This window comes from Pipistrellus kuhlii, unplaced genomic scaffold, assembly GCF_014108245.1.
Source record: "Pipistrellus kuhlii isolate mPipKuh1 unplaced genomic scaffold, mPipKuh1.p scaffold_m20_p_2, whole genome shotgun sequence".
Classification (NCBI taxonomy): domain Eukaryota; kingdom Metazoa; phylum Chordata; class Mammalia; order Chiroptera; family Vespertilionidae; genus Pipistrellus; species Pipistrellus kuhlii.
The window spans coordinates 148014336-148041680 of NW_023425515.1; the positions used below are offsets into that span (position 1 = coordinate 148014336).

Genomic DNA, 27345 nt, shown 5'->3' on the forward strand with positions numbered 1-27345 from the left:
GGGCAAAACTCGGGCTGCCATGGAAGCCGCCCTGGCCTCGAAGAGGAACCTGAACCAGGCCCCTGTGGAGCTGCAGGCCCTGGGTTCCACCCACACAGACCCCCATCCCTGTGACTTCCGGGAGAACCACTTCCTGGATGAGGAGGTGGAACTCATCAAAAAGATGGGCAAGCCCTGGCTAGTTTGGCTCAGTGGATGGCCCATTGGCCTGCGGACTGCAGGGTCCCAGGTTTGATTCCCAGTCAGGGCACATCCCTGTGTTGTGGGCTTGATCCCCAGTAGGGAGTGTACAGGAGGGCAGGAGATGGATGACTCTCTCATCCTTGATGTTTCTATCTCTCTCTTCCTCTCCTTTCCTCTCTGAAATCAATAAAATAATATGGGCGACACCTGCCTCACCTCCGCAGGCTGCCAGCCGGCCCCCAGGCTGGGCTGGGCGAGTATCTCTTCAAAGGCTCACCCTCAAGCACAACTAGGAGCCTTTGGAGCCCAGAGGGCTTTGAGGTGCCCCTCTGCATCCCCCTTGGGTCTGGCTTTTGCCTGAGCTTCTCCCCGAAACTACCAGCCATCCTTTAACCATCCTGAAGCCCTCTCCCATGCATTGGACCAAATTAAACAAAGTTTTTGCAGCATAAATAAATAAATAAATAAATAAATAAATAAATTGAATTTCTCTAGTGTTTTTTTTTTGTTTTTTCCCCCCTCCCTCTGAATATTCTCTTTTTAGTTCTACAGGTAAAATGTATTTCAGACCTAGTTTAAAGAAGCAAATATATTAGTGACATGTGTGTAATCATCTTTGAGATTAAAAATAATTTTTATTTTTAATGAAAACAAGCCTTGTCACCCCCTCTTTAAAACTACTGTCCAAGGTGGCCCTCCCAGGTCAGGCCCAGAAACAGCCAGAATTGTCTGATGGCTACAGAATCGCAGTTCTAATGAACTGGGCCACATGTATTTTTTTTTTTAGGTTTCAGCAGTAAAATAGCATGATGTAAAGATCTGATGATCCCTTCTTGAAAGCACGCTTATCTTTTGAAGTTATTATGCTTGTTTAGGGGACATGTGTTGTTTGGAAGGTTCGAATTACTACCGCAAGACAGCTTTCGCAACAATGTATTAGAAGCCATCTGAATAGTTTTAAAAAACCATCCAGTAACGCCTATTTGACTTGCAAAATCTGCAGCACTTCCGCTAGTAATTCTCAGTGCTTGTTCTTCTCACCTCTGATCTTTCTCCTTCCCCTCCATCGTGTCTTACAGATTGGTCCATCCGATATAGCCAGCTTCCTCAGCAGGAAGATGCCAATGCAAATCAAAGATCAGGAGGTAGAGTCTCTTGGAGCCATCACCAATGCCACCCTTTCCTTGTTGCTGATTTTTCCTTTTTTTAAAGGCACATCTTTATATATATTGGTTTTGGTTTTCATGAACACAAACCAGATTCTTATTTCAGGCAGCAAAACCAGTTATTCCAAAAAAAAGCCAATATGAAGAAAATCAATGAATTATTTGGTCACATGTAGAATCAATTAGCTCCCTCTCTCTCCTGCCCTGAAGTGCTTAGTGGTTTTTTTTTTTTAAATTCAGTCAACCTAAAACAATGCCTCTTGCCCTAACCAGTTTGGCTCAGTGGATAGAGCGTCAGCCTGCGGACTGAAAGGTCCCAGGTTCGATTCCTGTCGGGGGCATGTGCCTTGGTTGTGGGCACATCCCCAGTGGGAGGTGTGTGAGAAGCAGCTGATCAATATTTCTCTCTCATCAATGTTTCTGATAAGAACAGATACTACACTTGATCTTAGGCAAAAAGCTGAGAAGCGATCTCATCAATGTTTCTGACTCTCTATCCCTCTCCCTTCCTCTCTGTAAAAAAATCAATAAAATGTATTAAAAAATAAAATAAAACAATGCCTCTTTTCATCATTACCTGCCTTTTCTCGGTCTGCAGCATGGCAGTGCACTTGACCATGAGGTGCTTTGGCAATCGGAGTTCTTTTCCAGTTGGTCAGGGCTCCCTCTCCTCTTTCCCTCTTTCTTGGACTGCAGAGCGACGGCCAAGACACTGCGGTCACTTCAGGAGGGAGAGGGTTTGCTAGGATCGTGGTCCTCTCAGCTTTGTGCCTTAGAAGCACCTCCTGGAGCCTGGGGTTGGGGTGGAGACCCGACCTAAGGAAAAGGACCTGGGAGGGCCTCTATCTGGCTCTTCTCCCACCTCTGCCATAAAAGATTCAACAAAACTGACAGGATGATTTGAGCTGCTGTGTTGCCAGCAAATTACACCCTTGAGTTTGCTTTTTTCTTTAAGTGATCTCATGAGGCCAGTGAGGGCCTCTATCTTGATTAATGACGATTATCCTCTATCAGCAGCTGGATAGGGTGGCTTGGTGCAAGTTTTTGACAAAGAAAATTAGGCTCTGAAAAACATTTCTCATCAGAAACTGTAAGTATATTAAAATGCATTTAAAAGTTACTTCTGGGAAACATATTAAATAGGTCAATCATTTAATCATTTGTTAAATGTCAAACTCTATAAAATCATGGTATAATGTCACCCTGACATAAAGCAACATCAAAATTAGTGCATCATCTATAAAGTGAAGTATCATTTGCCTTTAAGTGACAAATTCTACTGCCAAAAAATACCATTATACTTCTAATAAGTGACATTCATTTTAATAGACCCTACAAAAATACAATATTTTCAATGTCCCCATAAAACATTTAACTTACAAATATTATTCTCAGAGCTTCAGTGACATCAATATCGGATACTACTGTGAAAATCCTAATACTAGTGTGTAAAGTAAATTTATTACATATATATTAAAAAGAGCTATATGGAAATATGAGAGAGAATTCATACAACCAACTTTGAGAGATTATTCTAAAATTTAAAATTAATATTTTAATCAAATTAATGATAAGTATATAAAAGAAATGTGTTTAAAGGATTAGAAAATGGATTTATTTTTTATCGAGGAAAACAGTTCTAATGTAAAAATAACTAAGCCCATATGAACTATGCTTGTCTTTTTCTCCAGTGAGACAAAATTCAGGATTTTATATACTTTGAAACTTTTTTGAAACAAAAGTATTTTCTCTATTTTTGCCCACAAAAACAGGCATCAAAATGAATACTACAGGTAGACTATTGCTCTGAGGAATTATATTTGAAGTTTCATATTTAAATACCAAAGTTTTTAAATCTCCCACATTAACTTTCTAACAGCAGTCTTTTTTAATGATAAATTTTATCAATCCCCAAAACTCATTTCAAAGTATTTAAAAGTAGCAAATTAGAGAAAGCAACACACAAATAAATTCCACATTTACAAGTAAAGAAATCACAAGGGCTACAGTTTATAATCAATATAAACTTGAAAGAAATAAAGCAATACCTTTCCTGCCACCCATCATCCACTGCTTAAATTTGTGGTGAAAAGATTTACCTATGATGACCTTTAGTCTGTGTTTTAACTCTGCAGGTTCTGTAATTAGCTAAAGGCATTGAATAAATTAGTTCGTCCTAGTTTTATTCAGGTCCCAGAGATAAATGGCTAATTTATGAAATATTTCACTCTGTTTTATGAGAATTTAGCAAATGAATATGGAACCAAATATAAACACTTTTTACCATATGTACAGTTACTTCCATAAGGCATTATCATGTAATTTTTATTGAAAAAAGAGTCAATATAGTAAAGTCTTATTTTAAGATATATTTGCTTTCTCAATCCAAGATGTTTAGTTTATGAAAATATTGTTTTGCTCTATATTCTTTTTTGTGTGTATATGCCAACATACACCTTGTGCTAGAAATATTTTATGGGAATTACAATTCTTCATATTTGTATTTTCTATAGAAAGGCAGATACAACATTGAGGCAGTGTTTCTGATGGAGAGCAGAATTTGTAAAGAGCTTGTGTGTGCTTCCGTGCTTCCGAAATCATATGAAATCCACTTTGAGAAGAAACTTATTTGGTTAAAAACAAACAAACAAACCAACAATAACAAAAAAAAACAACCCTGCACCAATGCACAGCCAGAGGCTGATAATTAAAACTAATACATAACTACATGAACATCATATTTATATAGTTTTAACATTTGTAAGGATGATCAGTGCTAACATATAGTATTATACATTTGGCACTAATGTTTGCCATTGGTCCAGCAATTGGCAAAATTTGTCTCTATGTATAAATTTATTTTTGAACATTAGGTCTGGCTAGACGTTATCTTCACTATTTATAAAAAATATTCAGACAGTAAGCTCACGTTGAATAACTAGGTCTACTGTGTTCTGGAAACTCTTCAGTAGCAATACAGCTTTTTCATGTTCCATATGTACAAAACTATGTCCATTGGCCTGTAAATATGCAAATAAAACAGGGCAATCAATACAAGACATTTATCACTTTATCACAATTTCCAATCATAAGAGTCAAGGGAGTACTGAGCAACCAAAAGTTATCAGCTTAAAAATTCACAATAGAATTGCAATTGTGGAAACAGCTAATTAACTTCACCCAGCTTCAACTTTATTAATTCAACAAATGTTTTTCAGGTACCTAACATGTTCTACCCAGGACCGTCCCAGTGCAGTCTTAGCCACTGTGTCAACGGCAGAAATGCACCTGTGAAGAACAGACGTTCTTGAACTACGGCACAGAGTCCAGTTTTGTTGTTCTAATTTGTTTTGATTTTGGAGGAACTCAGCTGAGACGGTTCTGAAGTGCCCACAGGACCGCTGCCTTCTTGTTATAAATCACTGATACAAACCCATCTGCATGGTCATATATTTCAGTCATGCAGAACATGACAAATCTTATTTGACTCACTTGCAAGTTCTTAGCTGGTACATTTTTATATTAAAGAGATCATTTTTACTCTCCCTCCCCCACCCCATTGTTAAATGCTCTACAACAGTGGTTCTCAATCCTATCCAGATTGCTAAGAGATCCGTCCCTTAGGGGTAAGGCACACTGACATTAGTGACAGAGGACATGCCCACCATTCTTCTGGTCAAGAAGCCTCAGTCTATGCAATCAAAATTCATGTTAAGTATAATTGGCTTAAGGTTACATTTTCAGGATTCAAATGTGCTATTGTTCGATATTTATTTCACAAAATGGATGTGCTTCTCTGTAGTGAGTGCTCAGGGGTCTTTGGTTATCCTCTACATTAAATTGCAGATTTTCTTGATTGGAATGAATTTTATTATTAATAGAGAAGTGGATCCCATAAAGCTTTGCTGTCATGAAGGCCAAAATAAAAGACAACCTTACTGAAACCTGGAAAGGGAATGACTGACTGCCATGTAACTGTTCTCCTGTAGCCTGAGACTCAGCTGATTTGGAAGAGCCAGCCCTATTGGCTGCTTGGCAAAGTACAAGTAATAGAGCCAGTTAGTTGGTTGATTTCCCCCCCCCTCCCCCCATTTTCAGTTGACTGATACTAATTTGGGGCACCCATTGCATTTATGATTCTACATTTTTATGCTTCCTTAAAATATGATTAATTTAATTTCAAATAACCACTCATTTAAGATATTTCACACCTATGGGTTTTTGAATTTAAAACAACAGCACACATCTACAATACTGTATAATCTTTATAATTTAGGTGAAAGTTGTCTTCTTATCACTAGTTCATTAAAATTGGTTGGTTAATTACATGATAATAAGGCCTTAAAATATTGACTTTTTAAAAAACCATATACATCTCTGAAAAAGAAAAATACTGGGAAACAAAAACATAAACTCATGAAAAAAATATGTACAGATTTATTTTTTAATTAAATAATCTCTCTATATATATTATTTAATAACAATTACTTAATGCTATCAGAGTTGGCACTGGCTGTTTCCATGGCAGGTAATAGCAGCTGAGAAGAATTTTTGTGTGTGTCTTCAGCTCACATTTTTTGCTTTAATTTATGATAAAAAACAGACAACTGGGTTCATTTGATGTTATTTGATCGGATGGTGAAGTGGGATAGAGAATAGCATATGGTACACTCTGTTTTTTACTCTCCTGCTTCTGTATGTTTATCCCACTATACTTTTGAAAGTGATACTAACTACTTTAATTTGACCAAAATTTAAATACCTTAATTTAAAATTTAACTAATAATGAAATTATTAAATGTCAAATATTAAAAATAACTCTAATTGTGCGTGCTCAGATTTCTCTAACTGCAGACTAAAAAACTAGAATTGCAATGAACTCAAATTCACTGAGAACTTTCAGGGAATGCTCTAATATTTGGGGCCCATGAATGGTACATTGTCCATTATTCGATCTGATCATGGTTTTAGAAACTATTGTCACAAAAATAATAGGGCATAAGTGGCACGAAACTCAGATAGCCAATTGATCCTAGATGCTAGCTTTGAATGATACTTTTATTAAAAGATCTTTGAAGTAGGATGGTTCATCTCCACCATCTTGTTTTTTTTTCCCCCCCAGTAAAAAATGTCTGTTATATGCTGACTGCACCCATGGCTTTGTGCCAGGCCCTGGGGATAGAAAGTAAGGTAGATGCAACAGGAGGCTCCCATCAGAAGTGACCCCCCAGAAGGGGAAATAGCCATGGACATAACTAAAAATAATGTAGAAAACACCTTGCATGTAGTAAGCACTCAGCAAATGTTTGCTGAGTTGAATTAGCATCAGAAGAGATAAAGAATTAGGGCCATTCAGAAGAAGGAAGAGAAGAGGGACAATGTCCAAGAAAGCTGTTTCTCTGAGGAACTTAACAAAAGAGTTTCTTGGTACTCACACTTGGCAAGTGTGATTAGCAAGAGATCACAAGTCCTTGTCTAGTCTCAAGCCTGGAGTCTCCTCCAGTCCTGGGCAGAATGGTTGGCCATTTCAAGTGAATTCTGCAATAGTCCATGCAGGGAGAAGAGTTGATTCATGTACGTGATCATTTTTGTGAGAATTAAAAAATAAAAATATGAATTTGGATGACTTTAGCATAAGAAGCTACCATAAAAAATAAGCTATGTGTAGGTAAGGTGAACGCGTAGATCTTTTCTTCCAAAGGAAGAGAGAAAGCCCACTATGTAAAACATTTAAACAGACCTTTCTGGATGGAGAGACTGAGAACATGAGAGAGCCAGGGAGAGAGGTGAGAGTGGAGTGGGGATTATGCCCATAGACCAGTTTGCTTGCCAATACCTTCCCACCCCATGGTTTTTATTATCATTTCTCTCAGTACTGAAATACTAAGACTACCATTGCTTTCAGTAATTTGAGCTGGCATTTCATTGATTATGATAAAATTATGAACAGTTTCCCCCTTAAAATTATTACTATAGTGCCTCTTAACATAATTATGGTCTTTTATAGTTGTTGCAAGGCTGTAATTTAGATTCCTATCAGGTTTAATTGAACTTATGTAAAAAATAACAGTGTCAGTAATATTTCGTCCTAAATTAGAATGTACAGAAATGCAGAATTTCTTATTCTTCCAGTTTTAACTCTAGCTTAATTGAGTTTTTGGAGCCATTTGTGAGCCTTCTCTCTCAAAAGTAGAATATCCACTGGGGCAGTGCCAGGAGACTTGAGAGGAAATAGATTAAAAAGGAGAAAGCTTTTAGGGTAGAATCTATAAATTTGGCACCTGATCAAACAAAGGAATAAGAAACAAACGGGAATCAAATCGTGATGGCCTTCACAGAAAATGGACACCCTGGTGGAACAGCAAAGCTTAGTTGGGAAGACAATGGAGTTTGTGGTGGTGGTGGTGGTGGGGTGGAGGGTGCATGCAAGGGAAATGTTAATCATTATTTAGAAAGAAGGGATTGGAATTCAGGAAGGAGGTCAGAGTGGCAGCATTAGCAAAGAGGTAAGGCTGTATTGCAGCTTAGTATCACCCACATGAAAGGCAGAGAGATTGATCAGAAAATTAGTTTAAAGGAAGCATGTGAGTGAAGGGAAATCTGACTAGGGGAGCAGGATATGGCTGCAGGCAGCTTTGGACACGTAGAGCAGAACTGAAAGCTAGTGTTTGCTGTCTGTGTCTGTCTGCAATGAGGGAGGGAAAGGAGACAGAGGCCCTAAAGTAGGGGTGTCGAACTCAATTAGAGAAGGGGCCAAAATCTAAAATCCAGCCTAAATCGCGGGCCGAATGGTTTACTGAACAGTCATAAAGTGTCATTGTGATGGAAACGCAGCGGAGTGCAGTGATGACAGCGCGGTGCGGGCCACATTGCAAGGCCTGGCGGGACGGATTTGGCCCGCGGGCCTTGTGTTTGACACATGTGCCCTAAAGGATGGGGACTCTTAGGGGGACCAATGCATTGAGGGCAGGGAACAGGAAACCTGGCTCCCAAGAAATTCAGGCAGGAGGAGAGCAGGGAAGGGTCAGCCTGAACGGGAATATGGTAGAGTGCTGATAAGATCGCAGGAAATCCTAGAGAATCAAGTACTTTCTAGGGGCCCCAATTAAGCCTAACTTTGTGTAGGGTAGAGGAAATACAGGGAAAAGATATAGCCAGGCTAACTCTGGCCTTGAGTCTGGGTTTGTGTCCAATGCACCAGGCTTTAAGACATTCAGGACCACAGTTCAATTTCTGAGTCAAGGCTAAGGAGGCCCATGGTGTAACTTAGCCTTTAACATAAAATTAAAGCCTCAGCTCTCAGTTTTCATGCTGTATAAGTACAAATGAGAATTGGAAACACAAGCAGAGTGCTGATTTCCCAGAAGAAATAAGGAGACTGATAAATTAGATCACCGAGTCAAACAAACATTAGGAGTCTTATCTGTAATTCCAGTCCCCCTAAATGTTTTGGATCTAAACCAGAGCTTTTTGGAGAACCTCAAGAGGCCAACTTAAAAGACCACAACTAGCGACTGCCTGGGGATGGCTTCAAAATAACAGGAGGAGCCTGGGAGATCAGAAAGCGTGTCATTCTGGAAAGTTATTACATATCAAATGAATTCATATATGTCAAATGCACAGGACACCCTATACCTGCTCAATCAATACATGTTAGCTTCTACTATTAATGTTACTTCACTATTCCTTTCCTGAAATGAAGAAATATAATTGTCATTAAACCTTGAGAAGAGGAGGACCAGGGGAAAGAACTTTTGTTTCTTGTTTAGTTAAGCCTAACTTTTTAAAGAGAGGAAAATGTAAAGATCAGAGAGGTTACGTGGAATATCCAAGCTCACACAGGGAATGGCTTTGTGGGAACTTACATTGCAGAGCTCAACGATCTTTCCTCTTGACACAATTTGTTCCACTGAGTGTTGTGAGGTTGCAACAAATGTTTTAGGTTCATTAAAGAAATTCCTTTTTAATATGGACTCACTCTGTCTTGTGATGGAACATTATGTTAGGCTTGATGCCACGGTGGGCAATGACAGAGGGAGTTTGAAGAGGGGTTTGAATGGAAGAAGATAACCCCAGTTCCAGGGAACCATTTTCCATTCAGAGAAAGTGAATTTATATTGTTTGTTGAAGCCGATATGGCTATCTGGCTTACATCTCCAGCAGCTCAGACAGGGAATCAAATAATTATGTCATTGCATCTGTGTAGGGCTTTTCCGATTAACACGGAGACCAGAAGAATCACAATATTTCAGCCAGTAAGGTTTTGTTGTTGTTTCATGTGTGTGAATAGAAGAGCTGAGGAAATAAAAGCTGGTACTAGGCAATATTAACTGCAGAGTATATGTTCAATGATGCTTTGAAAAAAAATGCATATATTTCACATTTATGCATTTTATATTTTTATTATTATTTTAAAAAACCCTCACTTGAGGCTATTTTTCCATTTATTTATGGAGAGAGTGGAAGAGAGAAAAAGACAGAGAGAAATATCGATGTGAGAGAAACATATCGATTGGTTGCCTCCTGCACAAGCCTCAACCTGGGTCCAGGCGGGGGAGGAGGCTGCAACTGAGGTACATGCCCTTGACCAGAATCGAACCCAGGATCCTTCAGTCCACAGGCTGATGCTCTATCCATTGAGCCAAACAGCCTAGGGCCATTTGATATTTTAAATATATATATATATATATATATATATATATATATATATATATATATATATAAAATATTAATGCAAAAGATGAGTTGAGGAATACGTGCTAAATTAATAAAATTTTAAAATATATTGCCACATTTAACTACATATATGTTTTATGTAAACACAGTCTATCATAGAGTATAAAAGAATGGGTGCAATTTTGAGGAAATTGCAAGTAATGAACAATGAGAAATAAGTGAATGGCTTATTAAGTCAAGATGAAGTTAATAAGAAAACAGTCCAGGAAAGAAAATATATTCTGAGAATGTTATCCTTTGAGAACATGTAATTACTGGGTTTCTGGTGTTAGGTGGTTTGAAAATGTAAAGGAATATTTTACTATGATCTTCGTTATTTATAGAAGACGTCTTTCCTTATTTTAATTCCACTTGGTATCTGTGCCACACATGCCTTTTTAATCACTCTTTTCCATGATTTAGACATGAAAAGATTAGGGGTTAATGAAAATAATATTTATTATTCTAACAAAAAGTGGAACTTTGCAATTACAGCTCCAGTTTACTGTAAAACACACTTGTTTCTGGATTGCATCTTCCTGGTCCTTCCTGGATTTATCTTTGATTTCCTTCTGGTAAATGTTTTGTTGAGTGAATAAATTATGAAGTTTTATTTATACTGCAGATATTCTCTAGAGTCCAGATGACGCTGTAACTCTCCTAGAAATTCTGCCGTATCCTTATTATTCAAAGTTCTAAACTTAAAAATGAATCTCTGAGAAAGCTTGGCTACAGGTTATCCAATAAGAATAGCATGACTCCTTTTAGAATCCAAAAAAGATACATAGACTAGATTAGACACATTGTCATGTTATTTTTTCTGATTTAAACTCACACTCAAGGGACCAACATTTAAAAGGCCAGTACACATGTGTTTTGTACGTTAGATAGACATTAATACATTAATAACTTGCACTTCGTATGTCTAAAGCTTTTGAGATGAGGAACAACTGAAAATACAGAGCTATAAGGGCAAGCTTTCATGTTGTCAAATCCTGACAGCCTGGCATTATCAGAAACAGTGGGAATATTAGATAATTATGTTTCACATTAACTACCTGGAATTAATTCTCGCTTCAAAATTTTAATCTGTTAGAATATTCTCCTTAAATATTAGGGTATATTCAGGGCTGAGTTGAGTATACTGTATAATCGATACTACAATGATTCTATGCTAAGTCATTAATTTTTTTTTTTTTTTTTTTTTTTTTTTACTTTCTATAAGATATCTGAACTACAGGACTTAAAGTCTTGGAGAGTTCAAATGAAAAATTTACATTGCACTTTTTATAGTGCACTTTTTAAAAAATGAGATAGTTTGAAGTCTTTAGTGGCTTTTACTATATAATTAAAAAAATCTTCATAGATAGAATAAAACACAGATATGAATTTTTCTTCTGTCTTAAGTGCACATATGTATTGTGGCTTGAATGTCTCATGAATTCAGGCTTAAAACAGACACGTTAGAATAGACTCAACTAAAGACTTTGCAAATTATTTGTGTAGTAATGCAGATATAGAACTGATAATAAATAAAGATATTTACTTGGTTATCTGTTCTGATTTTAGAATATCTACTTTCTTCTTATCAAACCTGTTGACTGAACATCTCTAAGAAATGAATTCCCTACTTCGGTTTTGCAAAGCAGTTTTCTAACGAGCTACACTTTATTCCTTTTACTTCTGTCAAGGAAAGAGTAACTGTAAAAATCAGCGCCTCATTTTCAGAGGGCTCTTTGTAGCCAGATTGCTGTCTGTTTTGCTGAAAAGCTAGGTCTTAAAAGAAGACAGAGTAGGAGTTCATTTCATTAAATGTTTGGTAGTCAGCTCTTTCCTGTCTCTCTTCCTCCTTCGCTTTCTGCTCTGTGTAATTTTGGGCTTCTCTGCATTCTGGACGAGGCTGCGTAGAGGCAGGGACTTTGTCACAGTCCCCATTACATTGTTCACGTGGACATGTAATGTATATTTTCCAAATAAATAAATAAATAGAAAATGTGATGGCTATGATGCCATCAGTAAAATTTGCTACAGTAGCGTCAGGCATTTGTAATTGAAAGAATTTCAAATAAGTTATTTAACCTCTGCCAACAATATATATCTTGCAGGTTTGTTGCATGATATAAATGAGATCATATAGGTATTTAATTAATATTATTTTAATTTCAGCCAAATTATGGAAGTTAGAGCCAGCCTAATGAATCCAATATGTTTTTATTGATTTTCATGCTTTACTTAATATCCATGTTATTGTTTTGATTTGCAAAAAGTTCTATATTTCTTATTTTTTTAAAAAAAGTAATCCATGCTGAACTTTATAGATTAGAATAAAATGAAATAATAAAGATATGCAGTGAAACTCTGGCATATAAAATCATATACATTATTTAAACTTATTTTTGGTTATCTTCTAATGGAACTGTATTTTTAAAAACTTCTGTTCCTCAAATGTATTATATCATTACTAGAGGCCCAGTGCACAAAATTCGTGCACGAGGGTGTGTGTCCCTCAGCCCAGCCTGCACCCTCTCCAATCTGACCCCTCAAGGGATGTCTGACTGCCTGTTTAGGCCTGATCCCAGTAGTACTGGGCCTAAATGGGCAGTCAGACATCCCTCTCACAATCCAGGACTGCTGGCTCCCAACTGCTCACCTGCCTGCCTTCCTGATTGCCCCTAACTGCTTCTGCCTGCCAGCCTGATCACCCCCTAACCACTCCCCTGCCACCCTGATTGATGCCTAACTGCTCCCCTGCTAGTCTGATTGTCCCTAACTGCCCTCTCCTGGAGGCCTGGTCCCCCCCTCTCCCCCCCAACTTCCCTTCCCTGCAGGCCTGGTTGCCTCTAACTTCCCTCTTCTGCCAGCTTGGCCCCTCCCAACAACCCTCCCCTGCTGGCCATCTTGAGGTGGGCATCTTGTGTCCACATGGGGGCAGCCATCTTGTGTGTTGGAGTGATATTCAATTTGTATATTACTCTTTTATTAGATAGAATAGGCAATAATTTCTCTGAACAATAAGAGTCAAATTATCACTGCACTCCCCCCCCCCCCACATGCACACACACCAGGGTCCCCTTATACACTTGCCTCCCAATCTTTCTATTATTTTTAACTTTTAGCCAGCAAATAAGATCAAATATAGAAAAGTGTTAAATAATTTGGCCTTGTTGGGGAATGCTTTAGTGACATTCCCAAATATCTGAAGTTTATTCTTTAAGGATCTCACACTTCATTTTAACCATAACAAAAATTTCTCACCCTTTACTTTTTATAGCTTTTGGGAGGAGAACCTTTATTTATTCATTTAATAAATATTTTTATTGATTTCAGAGAGGAAGGGAGAGGGAGTGAGAGATAGAAACATCAGTGATGAGAATCATTGATTGGCTGTGTCTGGCATGTCCCCCCACTAGGAATCAATACCGCAACCTAGGCCTGTGCCCTGACTGGGAATTGGACCATAACCTCCTAGTTCATAGATCGACCCTCAACCACTGAGCCATGCCAGCTGGGCCTAATAACATTTTTTATAACCCATGTGCTTTCACTTGTTCTCTCTCACCTCTCACTCTTCTATAATCCAACTGCACAGGAAGTGAGGCTATGAGGGTCAACTCTCCTAGCTCAGTGCTCTTTCCTTTTGCCATACTGTCTTAAAGCAACATGACTTACTAACCACAGGAAGTCATTTGAATATGTTCATCATTTATAGTGTTGATGAATAGTAAAATGACAGAAAAATCATGTGAATATGTTTTATTAACCTAAAATGTTTTAACTAACACTATCCCTGAAGGCACGCATTTTCATGTAATTTAAGTAACTTTCTCATAAAACCAGAGCAGAATAAGAAGAAATTAATGGGTAAAAAGAGTTACATAAAGAGATAACTCCTATTTAATAAGTAATGAGTTTAGGGGAGATTTGGGAAAGGTCTATCTATTTTGCTATTCATATCTCTTCTGTTATTATATTTGCTATTGGGTTAGACAAAACTCACTAAAGGGGCTCATTCATTGCTTCTCCCCCCCCCCCCCTCTTTTACCTTAAATTTCTAGGTTGTACATTGTCATTAAAGCTTGTAAATAAATTTGCTCCAGTGAGGACATGTTCTATGACTTTGTAAATGGCAGATAACTCACTGATATATACCCATTCTTTTCCAGTATTCTTTAAACTAAGAACCAGTCTATATAATAAAAGCCCAGCGACCGTGATGGCGGAATGACCAGAACAACCGGTCACCATGATGCACACTGACCACCTGGGGGGTAGATGCTCAACGCAGGTGCTGCCCCCTGGTGGTCAGTGTGCTCCCACAGTGGGAGTGCCATTCAGCTAGAAGCTGGGCTCACTGCTGGAGAGCACGGTGGTATTGGCAGGATCCTCTCCTTCCTCTGTGGCAATGCTAAGGCCAAGTGGTAAGGAGCGAGCAGGTGGGTGGTAAGGAGCAAGCGAGGGGTCCCAGATTATGGGAGTGTACAGGCCAAAATGAGTGCCCCCTACCCGCATGAATTTTGTGCATCGGGCCTCTAGTAATATTATAAATAGAAAAAATATAGCTCTCCCTCTTAACAGCTGATTTTGACATTTATTTCAGTTAAGAATTAGTCATTCTTATTTCTTTCAGAAAGTGTAATTGGCCACTTGTGCTTTTTCAACTGGTATGACTGAAACTCTAACTGTAGTACTTTATTTGAATTAAGGCCTATGTGCATTTTTCTTTTACTGAATGAAATTAGAATTTATTGCACTAGATGCAAATGAGTTCTATAGCAAAAATAAAAATCTTACATCCTCGATAGTCATTTGTGAAGAGAAGAGACATCCTGATGCAGCTCTTCTGCAGTATTTTTTGGCTTTCAACTGATTTGGCTAATAATTCCTTCCTACTTCTTGCATTAAGACTGCATTTCTCAGAGCACTTTGCTGTGGCTATCTACTGCTTAGGGACTAGAAGTACTTAACTCCCATGTCCACACATATAACTCTTCTAGAATTTTATAGCCAGAAAAACGGATTCTAATCCTACAGCTAGACACTAACTTAATTCTCATTTCCCTTCTGCAATATATCTCAGTATCTCTATCTCTGTCTCTGTCTCTATCTCTATTTCTATCTCTGACTCTGTCTCTATCTATCTCTGACTCTATCTGTATTTATAGATAAATATAACATATTTATATCCATTTGTATATATTCCTTTTCTGAACTTGGAGAGAAAATTATTTCTTTTGCTACTTGTCATGGATGAAGGCAATTCCCCAACTTGTCTCAAGCTGTTGAAAGCTACTCTAGCCTGGCTCAGCGGTTCAGCATCAACCTATGAACCAGGAGGTCACATTTGGATTCTTAGTCAGGGCACATGCCTGGGTTGTGGGATCAATCCCCAAAAAGGGGCTTGCAGGAGGCAGCCAACCAGTGATTCTTTCTCATCATTGATGTTTCTATTTGTCTTTCCCTCTTCCCTCCTCTCTCTGAATTCAATAAAAAATATTTTAAACAAATTAAAAATAAAGCTACTCTAATTGGTCAGAAATCTGAGGTTCACTAGCTACATTTTTTTTTTAGCCTTAAGATTCAAAATTATTTCTCTGAGATTCAATAGAGAAGAAAACTAGCCATTTCCTCTGCTAGATGAACAGCAGTGTTCACCGAGTGTTATAGAGTTATGTTGTTAGGTTTTTATGGCCATTTTCATGGGAAGTGATAAAATTATTTAACAGTTAAATTTTTGAGCTGGAGGGACATTAGATATGTCAGTCATAGTTCACTTCGCACATAGTGAATGCGAGTCCCATGGACATGATATAAAATGCTGAAGATTAATGGTTTAGTTAGAGGAGACCCAAAAGTATAGAACTTTCAGGATAAAGCAGTAAAGAAAATTTTTAGAATATTTTATGTATCTTTTTGCTTTCCATGTTTCAGCTCAAATGACCAACTGCTGGTTCGGAGTAAGCTTGGCCCTGCTGGACGGTATTTCTGCTGTGAGGCTGCCACAGGTTGGAGCAGCCGTTGGTCTTTACAAAGAAATTTCATTTTAAAAAAATTGACTTTTCATAATCTTGATAGTTAAAAATATTTCCGAGAATAAAATGTCCAGGCAGTTACACACACACTGGGTTATACAGGGGTTTTACTTATGTAGGGCCTTCTGAGAGCGGTCAGTAACTAGAAGACAGAAGATTCCGCAGAGCTGAGTTGAATGGGGCCTTTGCATTTTTGTGACCATGTTTGCAAAGCCAGTATGACTAGGAGGTTCCTTTCTCACATAACCTGCCTTTACAGTGTCCCTACATCTTCAGTGAATTATGTGGAACTATTTCATAATTGTTCCAAGTGGTCAAATATCTGCAATGTCAAATAATTCCATGTAGTTACATAGCAGGAAATGTCTGGGGTCATAAGTAAAAAAATCGAATCTTAAATAGATGATACTTAGTAGTCTTTCCAAGTGATGTAGGAAATGATTAAGCACCTTGTATATGGGAAGAAGGGCAAATAAAGCAAAATGGATGAGGTTATACCAACCATTAACTTAAGTGCTTACTGGGCTGACCCTTTTGTGGTATGCAGAGCTTCTTTTTCCATCATACAATAAATTTTAAAAAGTCACCTTATATACAGTAGGGAGAGTAGAGAGATAAAACCATGTGTTTCACAGATTCAAATAGTAACCATGTGTTTCACAGGCTCAGGTAGTAAGTTTACTGTTGATAAATTAAATATGGACCATCTCTAAAGATCTCCCTCAGCTAAAGTCACATACAGTACATATCCTGAAATGAAGTACACATAATTGGGTACTTCATTTCTCTTACATATAAATTGATAACTATGCATAGATATGTATCAACTTTCTTACATTACCGAACAAAATCATTCATGGAACAAAGGTGTGCAGAACAGCTACCAGGAGTTGGGTACTGGGATATAGGATTCTATCGGACTAAATTGGCTTCTGACCTATCTCTCAACCCAAAACAATAAAGGAAAATAAGAAATCTAAGGAGTCATTTAATTCAATGACTTGAATCATGTAATTCAAGTCAGTGAACTTAATAACAGGGATACATATTTGTTCCAATGTTAGCATTTTAATGTGTTGCTTTTTGTCTGTCTTACCTGAAGGATCTTATCGCCTGGCTGCAGCAGATTGGATGCTGGTCCATCAGGCTGAACCCTAGTAACAAAGATACCCTATAAGTCAGAAGTAACAGAGGTTAGGATTCTATGATCAAGAACTAGGTCTACTAACAAAACTTCTCATTCATATAAAATACAGTGAAAAAATATTAAAAACAGTTTATACATGTAAACTTCAAAGGTTATTACAGTATTTTAAGTAAGGCGCCACTCTCCAAGTAAACTTTAGGAAAAACAACATCTTTACTTGCACAAAAGACATTCATTTTGTTTTTAAAGTGTACTTCTGAGTTACAAATTAATTTCATTGCACATTCTTAATTTCTTTCTCAAATCATTTGAAATATGGTACTAACCATATTTTGTACAGCTTCTAAAATTGTCTTGAGTTATTCTGCATTAAAAATGTCTCCCATTTGATATATTGTGAATTCAATGTGTATTTCAAAAACCTTACTACAATTACATGTAAGTACTGGCTTATTTTAATTAATGTTACTGTTACTTTGTATGTTACTGAGATTAAATATAAATGCATATGAACAAATTAAACATAAGAAAACTTCAACATGCATATAAAATATAAAGTGTATGTTTACAGTTACAAAACTTCTATATCGATTAATTTAGTTTATAAAAAAGTCAAATTAACGTTAAAAAAATCTTTATTGCTGAAAGTATTACATATGTCTCCCCTTTTACCCCTTCTAGCCTGCCCCCATTCCCCACCTCAGGCATTCACCACACTATTGTTTTTGTCCATGGGTTATCAAATTAAATTTTTTGATCATATATATAAAACAAAAAACATTCACATGCTAGGACTTGACTGATTGCTAGTGTTATAAAGATGTACAGAATATATTTTGCCTTCAGTGAGCTCACAATATAGTGGAGGAAAAGTCAAGAAAACTACCCATTACAAAACAGTACAAGTGTTGTGACAGAAATACAATAAATATCAAAGAAGTTACACCTAACTCATCCTTAGTGTGTTGGGGCTTCTGAAAAGAGGACCTACCTGGCAGCTGAATCATGGAGGACAAAGGAAATGCATCCACAAGGATAAGGGGAGGAAGGGTATTCTGGTTGCAGGGATACCACGAAGGATAAAGTGCCTGTTACATTTGAGAAACTGCAAATAGTTCTATCATGACTGGCATGGTGGAAGGGTACCAGTGCATGGGGTTGGGAGCTGGGAGAGAATCAAGCTTCAAAGCACCTGGGGGCCAGGTGAAGATGGACCTTTAATAGACATGCTTATTAGTGTGGGGAGCTACTGAAGTATTTTAAGCATGATAGTGACAAGATCTGAAGAATGAAATGATGAATGGATAAACAAAAGACATACATCAAGCATGTCAAACTTGCGAACCACGGCGAATATTTTTGCGGCCCCAGCCAATATAACGGTATGTAAGAAACATTTTAATAAACATTTCATAACTTAATTTTTACAATATCCTGTTATACATAATTATTAATCATGAACTACAACTTCGCTAATGACTGATTACTATAATCGTGTTGCATTCATTTGCCTTACATGTTTTATGTGCAGGCGCATTGTTTCTCTCCACTAATACTGGCAGTGAATATTTTAGCAGTCAATTGCCACATTGTTAGTCTTGGACTGACTTGTTTGTCGTGTGCAACTGGAAATATTTCACTTTCAAAGAATAAGAAAAATAGGTTTATTTTCATTATGCTTATTAATTTGTGCAGTTATTCAGTGTCTGGTAAATTAATATTCAAGAAAAATATTAATTTTTATTAAAAAGTTCTTTTATTTTATGCTAAAAGTTACTCATTTATTTCAGCCTCTTGTATCTACCATGTCTCTATTGAAACAAACCTACATTTCTATGAAAATGGAAGCTTTTTTTTTTTGTGGCCCACATAAACTTAAACCATGTTTATTTGACCCATGTTAGCCTTTGAGTTTGACATGCTTACTATACACCTATTCAGTGGAATATTACTTGTCAGTAGAAAGGAAGGAAGTTCTGGCAATATGGATAAACCTCAGAAACATGCTAAGTGAGAGAAGCTGGTCACTAAAGGCCATGTATTATGATTCCACTTACATGAAATGTTAAGAATAGGCAAATGCATAGAAAAGGAAAGCAGATTTGAGTTTTCCAAGGGCTGGGGAGCAGGGGACTTGGGAGTGACAAGGTGTACAAAGTTTTTGTTGAGTAATAAAAATGTTCTGAAATCAGATAGTGGTAATGGTTGTCCAATTCTTTGAATATGCAAAAACCATTTAATTGTATACTTCAAAAGAATGAATTTTATAGCATGTCAATTAGACCTCAATATAAGTGTTGTTTTTAAAATTTTTTAAGAACTATTAATCAAATAGAAAAGAATATTTTTATTTTTTTATTTTTTATTTTTTTAATATATTTTATTGATTTTACACAGAGAGGAATTGAGAGGGATAGAGAGTTAGAAACATCAATGAGAGAGAAATATAGACCAGCTGCCTCTTGCACACCCCCTACTGGGGATGTGCCCGCAACCAAGGTACATGCCCTTGACCGGAATCCAACCTGGGACCCTTCAGTCCGCAGGCCGACGCTCTATCCACTGAGCCAAACCGGTCTCGGCAGAAAAGAATATTTTAATATCCTTGCCTATTATTTAGGAAATCATCTCATTTGCTGATCCATAAACATAATGACTCTCACTTAAACTCATTGCAGTTGAGTATGTGTGTATGTAAATGACTTAACAAACGTCTACATGTGTCTTCATTTCGGATTTCAGATCTTTAGGAAATGTACTCATTTAAGGCTTTCAAATTATTTTTATCTTTCTGATTTTAATCTCTTTCCTTTCATATCTCTATATATCAATATAAAAGCCTAAATGACCATTACAATGGAATAACCTGTCGTTATGACATGCACTGACACCAGGGGGCAGTCGCTCAATGCAGGAGCTGCCCCCCAGCCCACAGGACCCAATCGCTGATGCAGCCTGCTAGCCAACCTCCTGGTCCCTCCTCCTGGCCAGCGGGCTCCAATCACCTGATTGGGGCTGGGCCCCCAGGCTGGGATGGGGAACTAGGGGTAGGTGGTGGTAGATGTGGGTATTGAAGGAAGAAGGAGGGAGGGAAAAGGGTAACCTGATCAGCCCTGATCGCTGGCCAGGCCTAGGGGCCCTACCCATGCATGTATTTCATGCACCAGGCCTCTAGTTTGAGATGAATCTACAGATTGGCATCAAAACGCCTAAGAAACTACATAACTTTAAACCTATTAATTCAACTTCTAGAACTTATCTTGAGCAAATAACTGGACAGATATGCAACATACATTAATAATATGTTCATCATAGTAGTATTTGTAACAATAAAGTTGCAAACTACACCTAAATGTCTAGTAACTGGGGACTGATGAAATAAGTGAGGATAAATCCATATAATAGAATAATATGTGGTCATAAAAAATGAAGTCCTAGCTGGCACGAACAGAAGTACACTAGAGCTCAGTGGAATAAGCAGTGTAAATCATGTGGGGGATGATATTATAGGGTGGGGCAAAAGAAGTTTACAGTTGTGAGTATATGAAAGTTTATTCTTTGTTGTTTTCCATACAAACAACTGTCAACCTATCTTTACCTCACCCTGTATGTTGGCTGAAATATATTTACATGTATTTTTGCATGGGAAAATATCTGCAAAGGTGGATGCTTAAACATTAGTAGTGGCCGTTGTGGGAGACATCTTTGGGGGTGGGGATTTTTTTCTGCCTGCCACATATAACAAGAAGCAGATAAGAGCATAATTCTGCAGTCAGACTGTCTATGTTCATCATTTATAAATAGGTGACCTTTGGAAAGTTAATTAACTTTTGTCTACCCCCATCAGTAAAATGGGTATAATAATGGAAGGTCTCACTCATTAGATTGAATATATACAAAATACTTAGAACAGTGCCTGGCACTTAAGGTAGGGTCAATAAATATTATTATAATATTGGGAGTCTGGAGTTTGAACTATAATCCAAGGTCTTTTATCCAGCAAAGCCCACATTAAGAGTGTATGAGTCTCCAGCTACATCATGTTTATTGCCAGGAAATTTCTCTTTGCTCTCAAGCTGGAGAACATGGAAAGCCCAACGTTTGTGATTGTCCCCTTGCACTAACAACAGAGAAGAGGATTTGCGTCTCTTATCTAGGAAAGAGGGTGTGAAGAGGGCGATAAGTTCCTCCTCTCCTAGCTTATCTGTGATTTTCTAGTGGCCACTCTCAGGGTCAGTGACTCCAAACTAGAGGGCTTTCTGCAGGTTCCTGGTATTTGTCAGGGCTACCTTTTTTGGTAGCCAAGTCAGGAGCATCAGCTCTTTTCTTTTCTTTTTTTAAAAAATATATTTTTATTGATTTCAGAGAGGAAGGAAAAGGAATAGAGAGATTGAAACATCAGTGATGAGAGAGAATCATTGATCGGCTTCCTCCTGCTGCCCCCTATTGGCAACTGAGCCTGCAACCAGGGCATGTGCTCTGACCTGGAATTGAATCCACCACATAAAAAAAAAAATTCATATATATATATATATATATATATATATATATATATATATATGCTTTTATTGGTTTTTAGAGAGAGAAGAAGGGAGAGGGAGAAAGAGAGAGAAACACTGATGAGTGAGAAACATCAACATCGACCACCTGCCTCCTGAAGGATCCTGAGGATCCAGCCTGCAACAGGGCATGTGCCCTACTGAGGACATTTTGGTGCATGGGATGGTGCTCAGCACACTGAGCCACACTGGCCAGCGCAGGAGCATCTGCTCTTTTTAGTAATGGCTTCTAGAATCTAATGAATGGCTTAGACTCTCAGGCTGTTGTTCCTTGTGATTAAGCCCTGTAGGGCAGTGGTCAGCAAACTCATTAGTCAACAGAGCCAAATATCAACAGTACAACGACTGAAATTTCTTTTGAGAGCCATTTTTTTTTTTTTTAACTTATACTTCTTCTAACGCCAGTTCTTCAAAATAGTCTCGCCCAGACCGTGGTATTTTGTGGAAGAGCCACACTCAAGGGGCCAAAGAGCTGCTGTTTGCTGACTCGGCCTAGGGTATCACTGAGTGTGTTTTTCTAGTGTCTTGTACCTCAGGACCAGCACTCAGGTTCCTCAGTGGCTTGACAACTCTAGGTTTTCCCCCCAGCATCCCCTCTAGGGGGCATCTCACAGCAAAGCAACAGGACCAGCACTGCAGTTCCTCCAAGTCTGGAAGTCTGTGCTCTCTCCTCGGACACCAACATTTGTGTGTGCTTGAGCCAGAGACCCATGGAACCAAAGTTAATCTAGAGAAGGCTGGCTGAATGCTACAAATAGGCGTGACCTAATGCCATGTCATATTTCTTCCCCGTTCTTTTTATTTTATTTTATTTTACTTTATTTTTATTTTTTAAAATATATTTTATTGATTTTGTACAGAGAAGAAGGGAGAGAGATAGAGCGCTAGAAACATCGATGAGAGAGAGTCATCGATTAGCTGCCTCTTGCACATCCCCTACTGGGGATATGTCCGCAACCAAGGTACATGCCCTTGACCGGAATCAAACCCGGGTCCCTTCAGTCCCCAAGCATATGCTCTATCCATTGAGCCAAACCAGTCTCGGTTCTTCCCCGTTCTTAAGCTAGTCTTCAGGCAAGTCATAAATGGTTTTTCCAAAGGCACCAGTAATACAGTTTTACAAAGTTTTACTTTTCACAAGTGATTTTGAAAAAGGGTGCCTATGAGAGGTTTTTCAGGGTGTTAAAGTCTGACCTTGTCTTACTGGTTTCCTAGCCTATACGCTGCTGGACATAAACTTTCAAGTGCTCAGAAAGTTCATCTACAAGGCCAACATTTAACATTCGAACTTTAGAGGAGAAACTTTATATGGCTTTTTAATGATGAAGGTGAATGACTGTGACAGTCTCAGCTACTTGTAAATGGGGATACCAAAATAGAACTTGTCTTAAGGGAACTGCAACTGCAGTTTATGAAATATGCTTTTCTTTAAAATTCTGAAAAATCTTGGCTTTAGCTGATGCTAAGAAATTGGTTTCGAGGAAGGCCATATCTCAAGTGAAAATGGTATACCTTTTTTGTTGTTGTTAATCCTCACCCGAGGATATTTTTTTCATTGATTTTTAGAGAGAGTGGAAAGGAGGGAGAGAGACAGAAAAACATCAATGTGAGAGAGACGCATCAATTGGTTGCCTCGTGAATGCACCCTGACCAGGGCTGGGATAGAGCCTGCCACTGAGGTAAGTGCCCTTGACCAAAATCGAACCCAAGACCCTTCAGTCTGTGGCCAACGCTGTAACCACTGAGCAACTGACCAGGGTAAAAAATTGCCTACTATTACAATTATAGTTCAAAACACATTGGTTAAATATTATAGAATATAGTATTTTCATATAATTATGGAAGTTCCAAGTGTTTCTGGAAGGAAAACTGACTTACGAAAATAACCAACACAGTCAGATTCAATTGTTTCTGAGGGAAAACTTTGTTTTGCCAAAAATGTGGCAAATAATATATTTTTTTCTTGAATCAAATAAAGTTAATATGAAAATATGTTATGGTTTATACAAGTAGCACCACATATACACTATAGACTATTTACTTAGTCCTCGTGATTATTAGAAGACTCTACACACCAAGGATAAAGGTATTATTAATCGTTTTCTGATCTATGGATCAAAAGTGTGATGACAAAATAACTTAAAATTAATTGCTGAGTGTCAAATCGTAGGCTTAGAACAATTTGCCATGAGAAAAACTGCGGAATTTATATGCAGAAGAGATGTGTCCTAGGGCCATTAGAAACTAAAAGACAAGGGTGGGGGAATGAGGGAGAGAAAGAAGAAAGGAAAACAGGGAGAAATAAATACGGCCATTGGCAGATGAATATGCTGCTTCGACATATGATTGAACTTTAGCTGACAAAACAGTGAAATGTAAGCTTCATAACAGATGAACACAAAGGAGAACTGCTTTAGAAACAGAGCAAATTTGAGCCCTAAAAGATAGAGATACAAATAAAAATTCTCAGGCTGACCGAAGTCCTCTAAACATTTCACAAAAATCTTATGCATAGATGTTTAAAGGAATTCCAAACTCTCACACATTTTAAAATAATGTAAATATCAAAATACATGGGTATCATTGGTAGAATATTTATTAATAATGATTAGAGCAATAAGAAGACGAATAAAATCCATAAAAATTACTATGTGATTATAAATATCTTAGTGGTAACATAATGCAGATAATCCTAAAGAAAAAATATATGTTGTTTGCTCTCTAGACTTGCACCATACTTTTAGGTCATTTAGGTTTATTTACTAGGGAAAAAAGTATTTAAAAATATTTTATTGATTTTTTTATAGAGAGGAAGGGAGAGAGAGAGTTAGAAACATTAATGAGAGAGAAACATCAGCTGGCTCCTGCACACCCACAACTGGGGATGTGCCCACAACCAAGGTACACGCCCTCAACCGGAATCAAACTTGAGACCTTTCAGTCTGCAGGCTGATGCTCTATCCACTGAGCCAAACCAGTTTCGGTGAGTATTTTTTTTTTTTTTTAAGATATTATTCTTTTGATTTGTTAAAAGTATTAGAAAAATAAGCAATTTATTTCCTTTTATCTGAGATTCCTGTTAAATGAGAATTTGACTAACGAATATTTTTGTTTGTTTGTACTTTGAGGCTGATCATCATAGGTTGTTATCATTAGGGGAATTTGAAGGTAAAAGGTAAAAATTGTGTTTGACTTTGATTACTTTATAATTTGTTTTATTAGTAGCTCCAATAATCAAATTATGATCTAACAGTTAACCATCTCTGGGATGCATGTCTATTGCTTTCTGTTTATTTCCTGATGAAATTCTCAAGTTTAAAAAAAAGTTTCTTTCATTTGATTTTTATATTTTATCTTAAAAGTAAATGATCACACTTCTTTACAAACTGTATTTCCAGATTTCTTGCCTCTGGAAAAAATAAAAGAAATATCCTTTAAAGCCTGTGTTTAATATGAGACATCTACGGGTGGGGAATATTTGGATTGCTGAGTTTTATACAGCTTTCTGATTCTGTCAGAGCCCCTAATAACTGTCCTCCTCAGCTTCACATACAACCTAAAATAGTAGAAACCATTAAAAACAGGAGTGGGTAACTGTAGGTGGCTTCTTCTCCCTAGCTATTCCTAAAATAGTATCAGTAATCAGCTTTTTGATTATCACCCTTTAGGCTTCCTCAAAGCTCTTTCTATTGTATAATTTTTTGACATTATCTGCACCATTTAAAAATAATGAATTGAAAAATTCAATCGAACCTTTTTTTGTCACTTGTGCTAAAATAAGGTTATAAAGTGAAAATTATTTTTTTTAATTTTTAAATTTAATTTAATTTTTCCATCACCTTTTATCCCCTCTATGCCCTCTACCACCTCCTCCCTCACTCCTCCATCTCCGAAATCATCCCACTGTTGTCCATGTCCATGAGTTCTCTCTTTTGCTTTTTCCCTCAATCTCTCCACCCCACCAGCAGACTCCCAAGCTGTCTGCTCTCTATTTATGAGTCTGTCTCTATTTTGCCTAATAATTCAGTTTGTTTTATTGTAAACTATATTCAGTCAAATTAAGATTATTTTAGATTTAATATGGTTTTATTTAATGGCTAACACATTATACCTTATACAATAATCCTAAACAGTTATTATTTACTTACTGTTTAATCTAACTTTGAATTTATCTTTATATATAAAATCTGTCTACCCTATAAACCACTAGACATAAACCTTATCTTTATATATGTATGTGTTTATGTGTATATGCTTTTTTTTTTTTTTTTTTTTACAATAACTTATTTGAAATTCTATTCTACTAGTGTAACTTCGCAGCATAGTTCTAGGACCTTCAGGTAAACTTGGTGTCCAAGTCTTTCCTGGAAATCTATTCTCATCTGATTGTGCCTCTTCCTCAACTTATTCAAATGATACTAGGGAGGGCTTAAGTTTGAATTTGTAGAACTTAAGAGTTCTCATGATTTCTTTACACACCCAAAAGAGAAAAAGGACACAAGAAAAGTGTTGTGCAGATACTTGGATTTCTTTTTTTTACTTGTCTTAGGTTCCTCCTATCAGTTTTTGTGTTGCTTTTGTTTTTTTTCATCGAAGGGTGTTCACTCCAAACTCCCCTGCTCCTTCTGTTAAATGTCTAATCTTATATAATAAAGAGGTAATATGCAAATTGACCCTCCCACCCTCACAAGATTGCTGCCTATGACAGGTTGGCATGGGGCTTAGTGAGGGACAACCAAACGACTGAACAGCAGGCTGCGTGGGGTGACCAGGGCAGCAGGGGGGCTGTGAGGTTGGCTAGGCCAGCAGGTGGGACAGTTGGGGGTGACCAGGCCAGCAGGGGGTTATTTGGGAGTGGTCAGGCCAGCAGGGGGGGGGGCAGTTAGGGGCAACCAAACTGGCAGAGAGAGGCAGTTGGGGATGACCCAGCCGGTGTTGGGGGGGGGGGGCAGTAAGAGGCAACCAGGCCAGTGGAATGGGGAGTTAGGGGCAACCAGGTTGGGGGGTGCAATTGGAGGCAACCAGGCTGGCAGGAGTGTAGTTGGGGGCAATTAGGCTGATGTGGGGCAATGAGGGGCAACCAGGCTGGCAGGAGGGGCAGTTAGGGGTGACCAGGCCGGCAGGGGGAGCAATAAGTGGTGACCACGCTGGAGGGGGAGCAGTTAGGAGCGACCAGGCCAGCAGGGAGGGGGAAGTTAGAGTCCATCAGGCCAGAAGGGGGGAAGTTAGGTGTGACCAGGCAGGAAGGCAGGTGAGTGATTAGGAATCAGTGATCCAGGATTGTGGAGGGATATCCGACTGCCAGCCTGGGATTGGGCCTAAACTGGCAGTGGAACATCCCCAGAGGGGTCCCAGATTGGAGAGGATGCAGGCTGGGCTGAAGGGACCCCCCTGTGCATGAATTTCATGCACCGGGCCTCTAGTCCTATATAATAAAAGCCTAATATGCTAAGTGTCTGATCGTCCAATCAAAGCATAATATGCTAATGATATGCTCAGGCTGCTCAACTGCTCATTATGACATGCACTGACCACCAGGCGGCAGG

At 38.0% G+C, this 27345-nt stretch overlaps 1 protein-coding gene and 1 pseudogene across 4 annotated transcripts in view; both read right to left on the bottom strand.

Annotated features, from left to right (window-relative positions):
* Positions 1-1719: 1719 nt before the first annotated feature.
* On the bottom strand, positions 1720-1821 carry LOC118724962 (annotated as a pseudogene).
* Positions 1822-2656: 835 nt separating this feature from the next.
* LRRC7 (leucine rich repeat containing 7) overlaps positions 2657-27345 on the bottom strand; it is a 473031-nt gene continuing 448342 nt past the window's right edge. For 3 of the 4 annotated variants that reach the window (XM_036444989.2, XM_045584479.1, XM_045584478.1), the window contains 2 exons: positions 17190-17264; positions 2657-4369 (listed from right to left, as the gene is read on the bottom strand). In XM_036444989.2, the coding sequence (XP_036300882.1) occupies positions 4262-4369; positions 17190-17264 (183 nt within the window). In that variant the 3' untranslated portion in view covers positions 2657-4261. The remainder of the gene's footprint in view (positions 4370-17189; positions 17265-27345) is intronic. The other variant, XM_045584480.1, reaches the window with a different exon arrangement.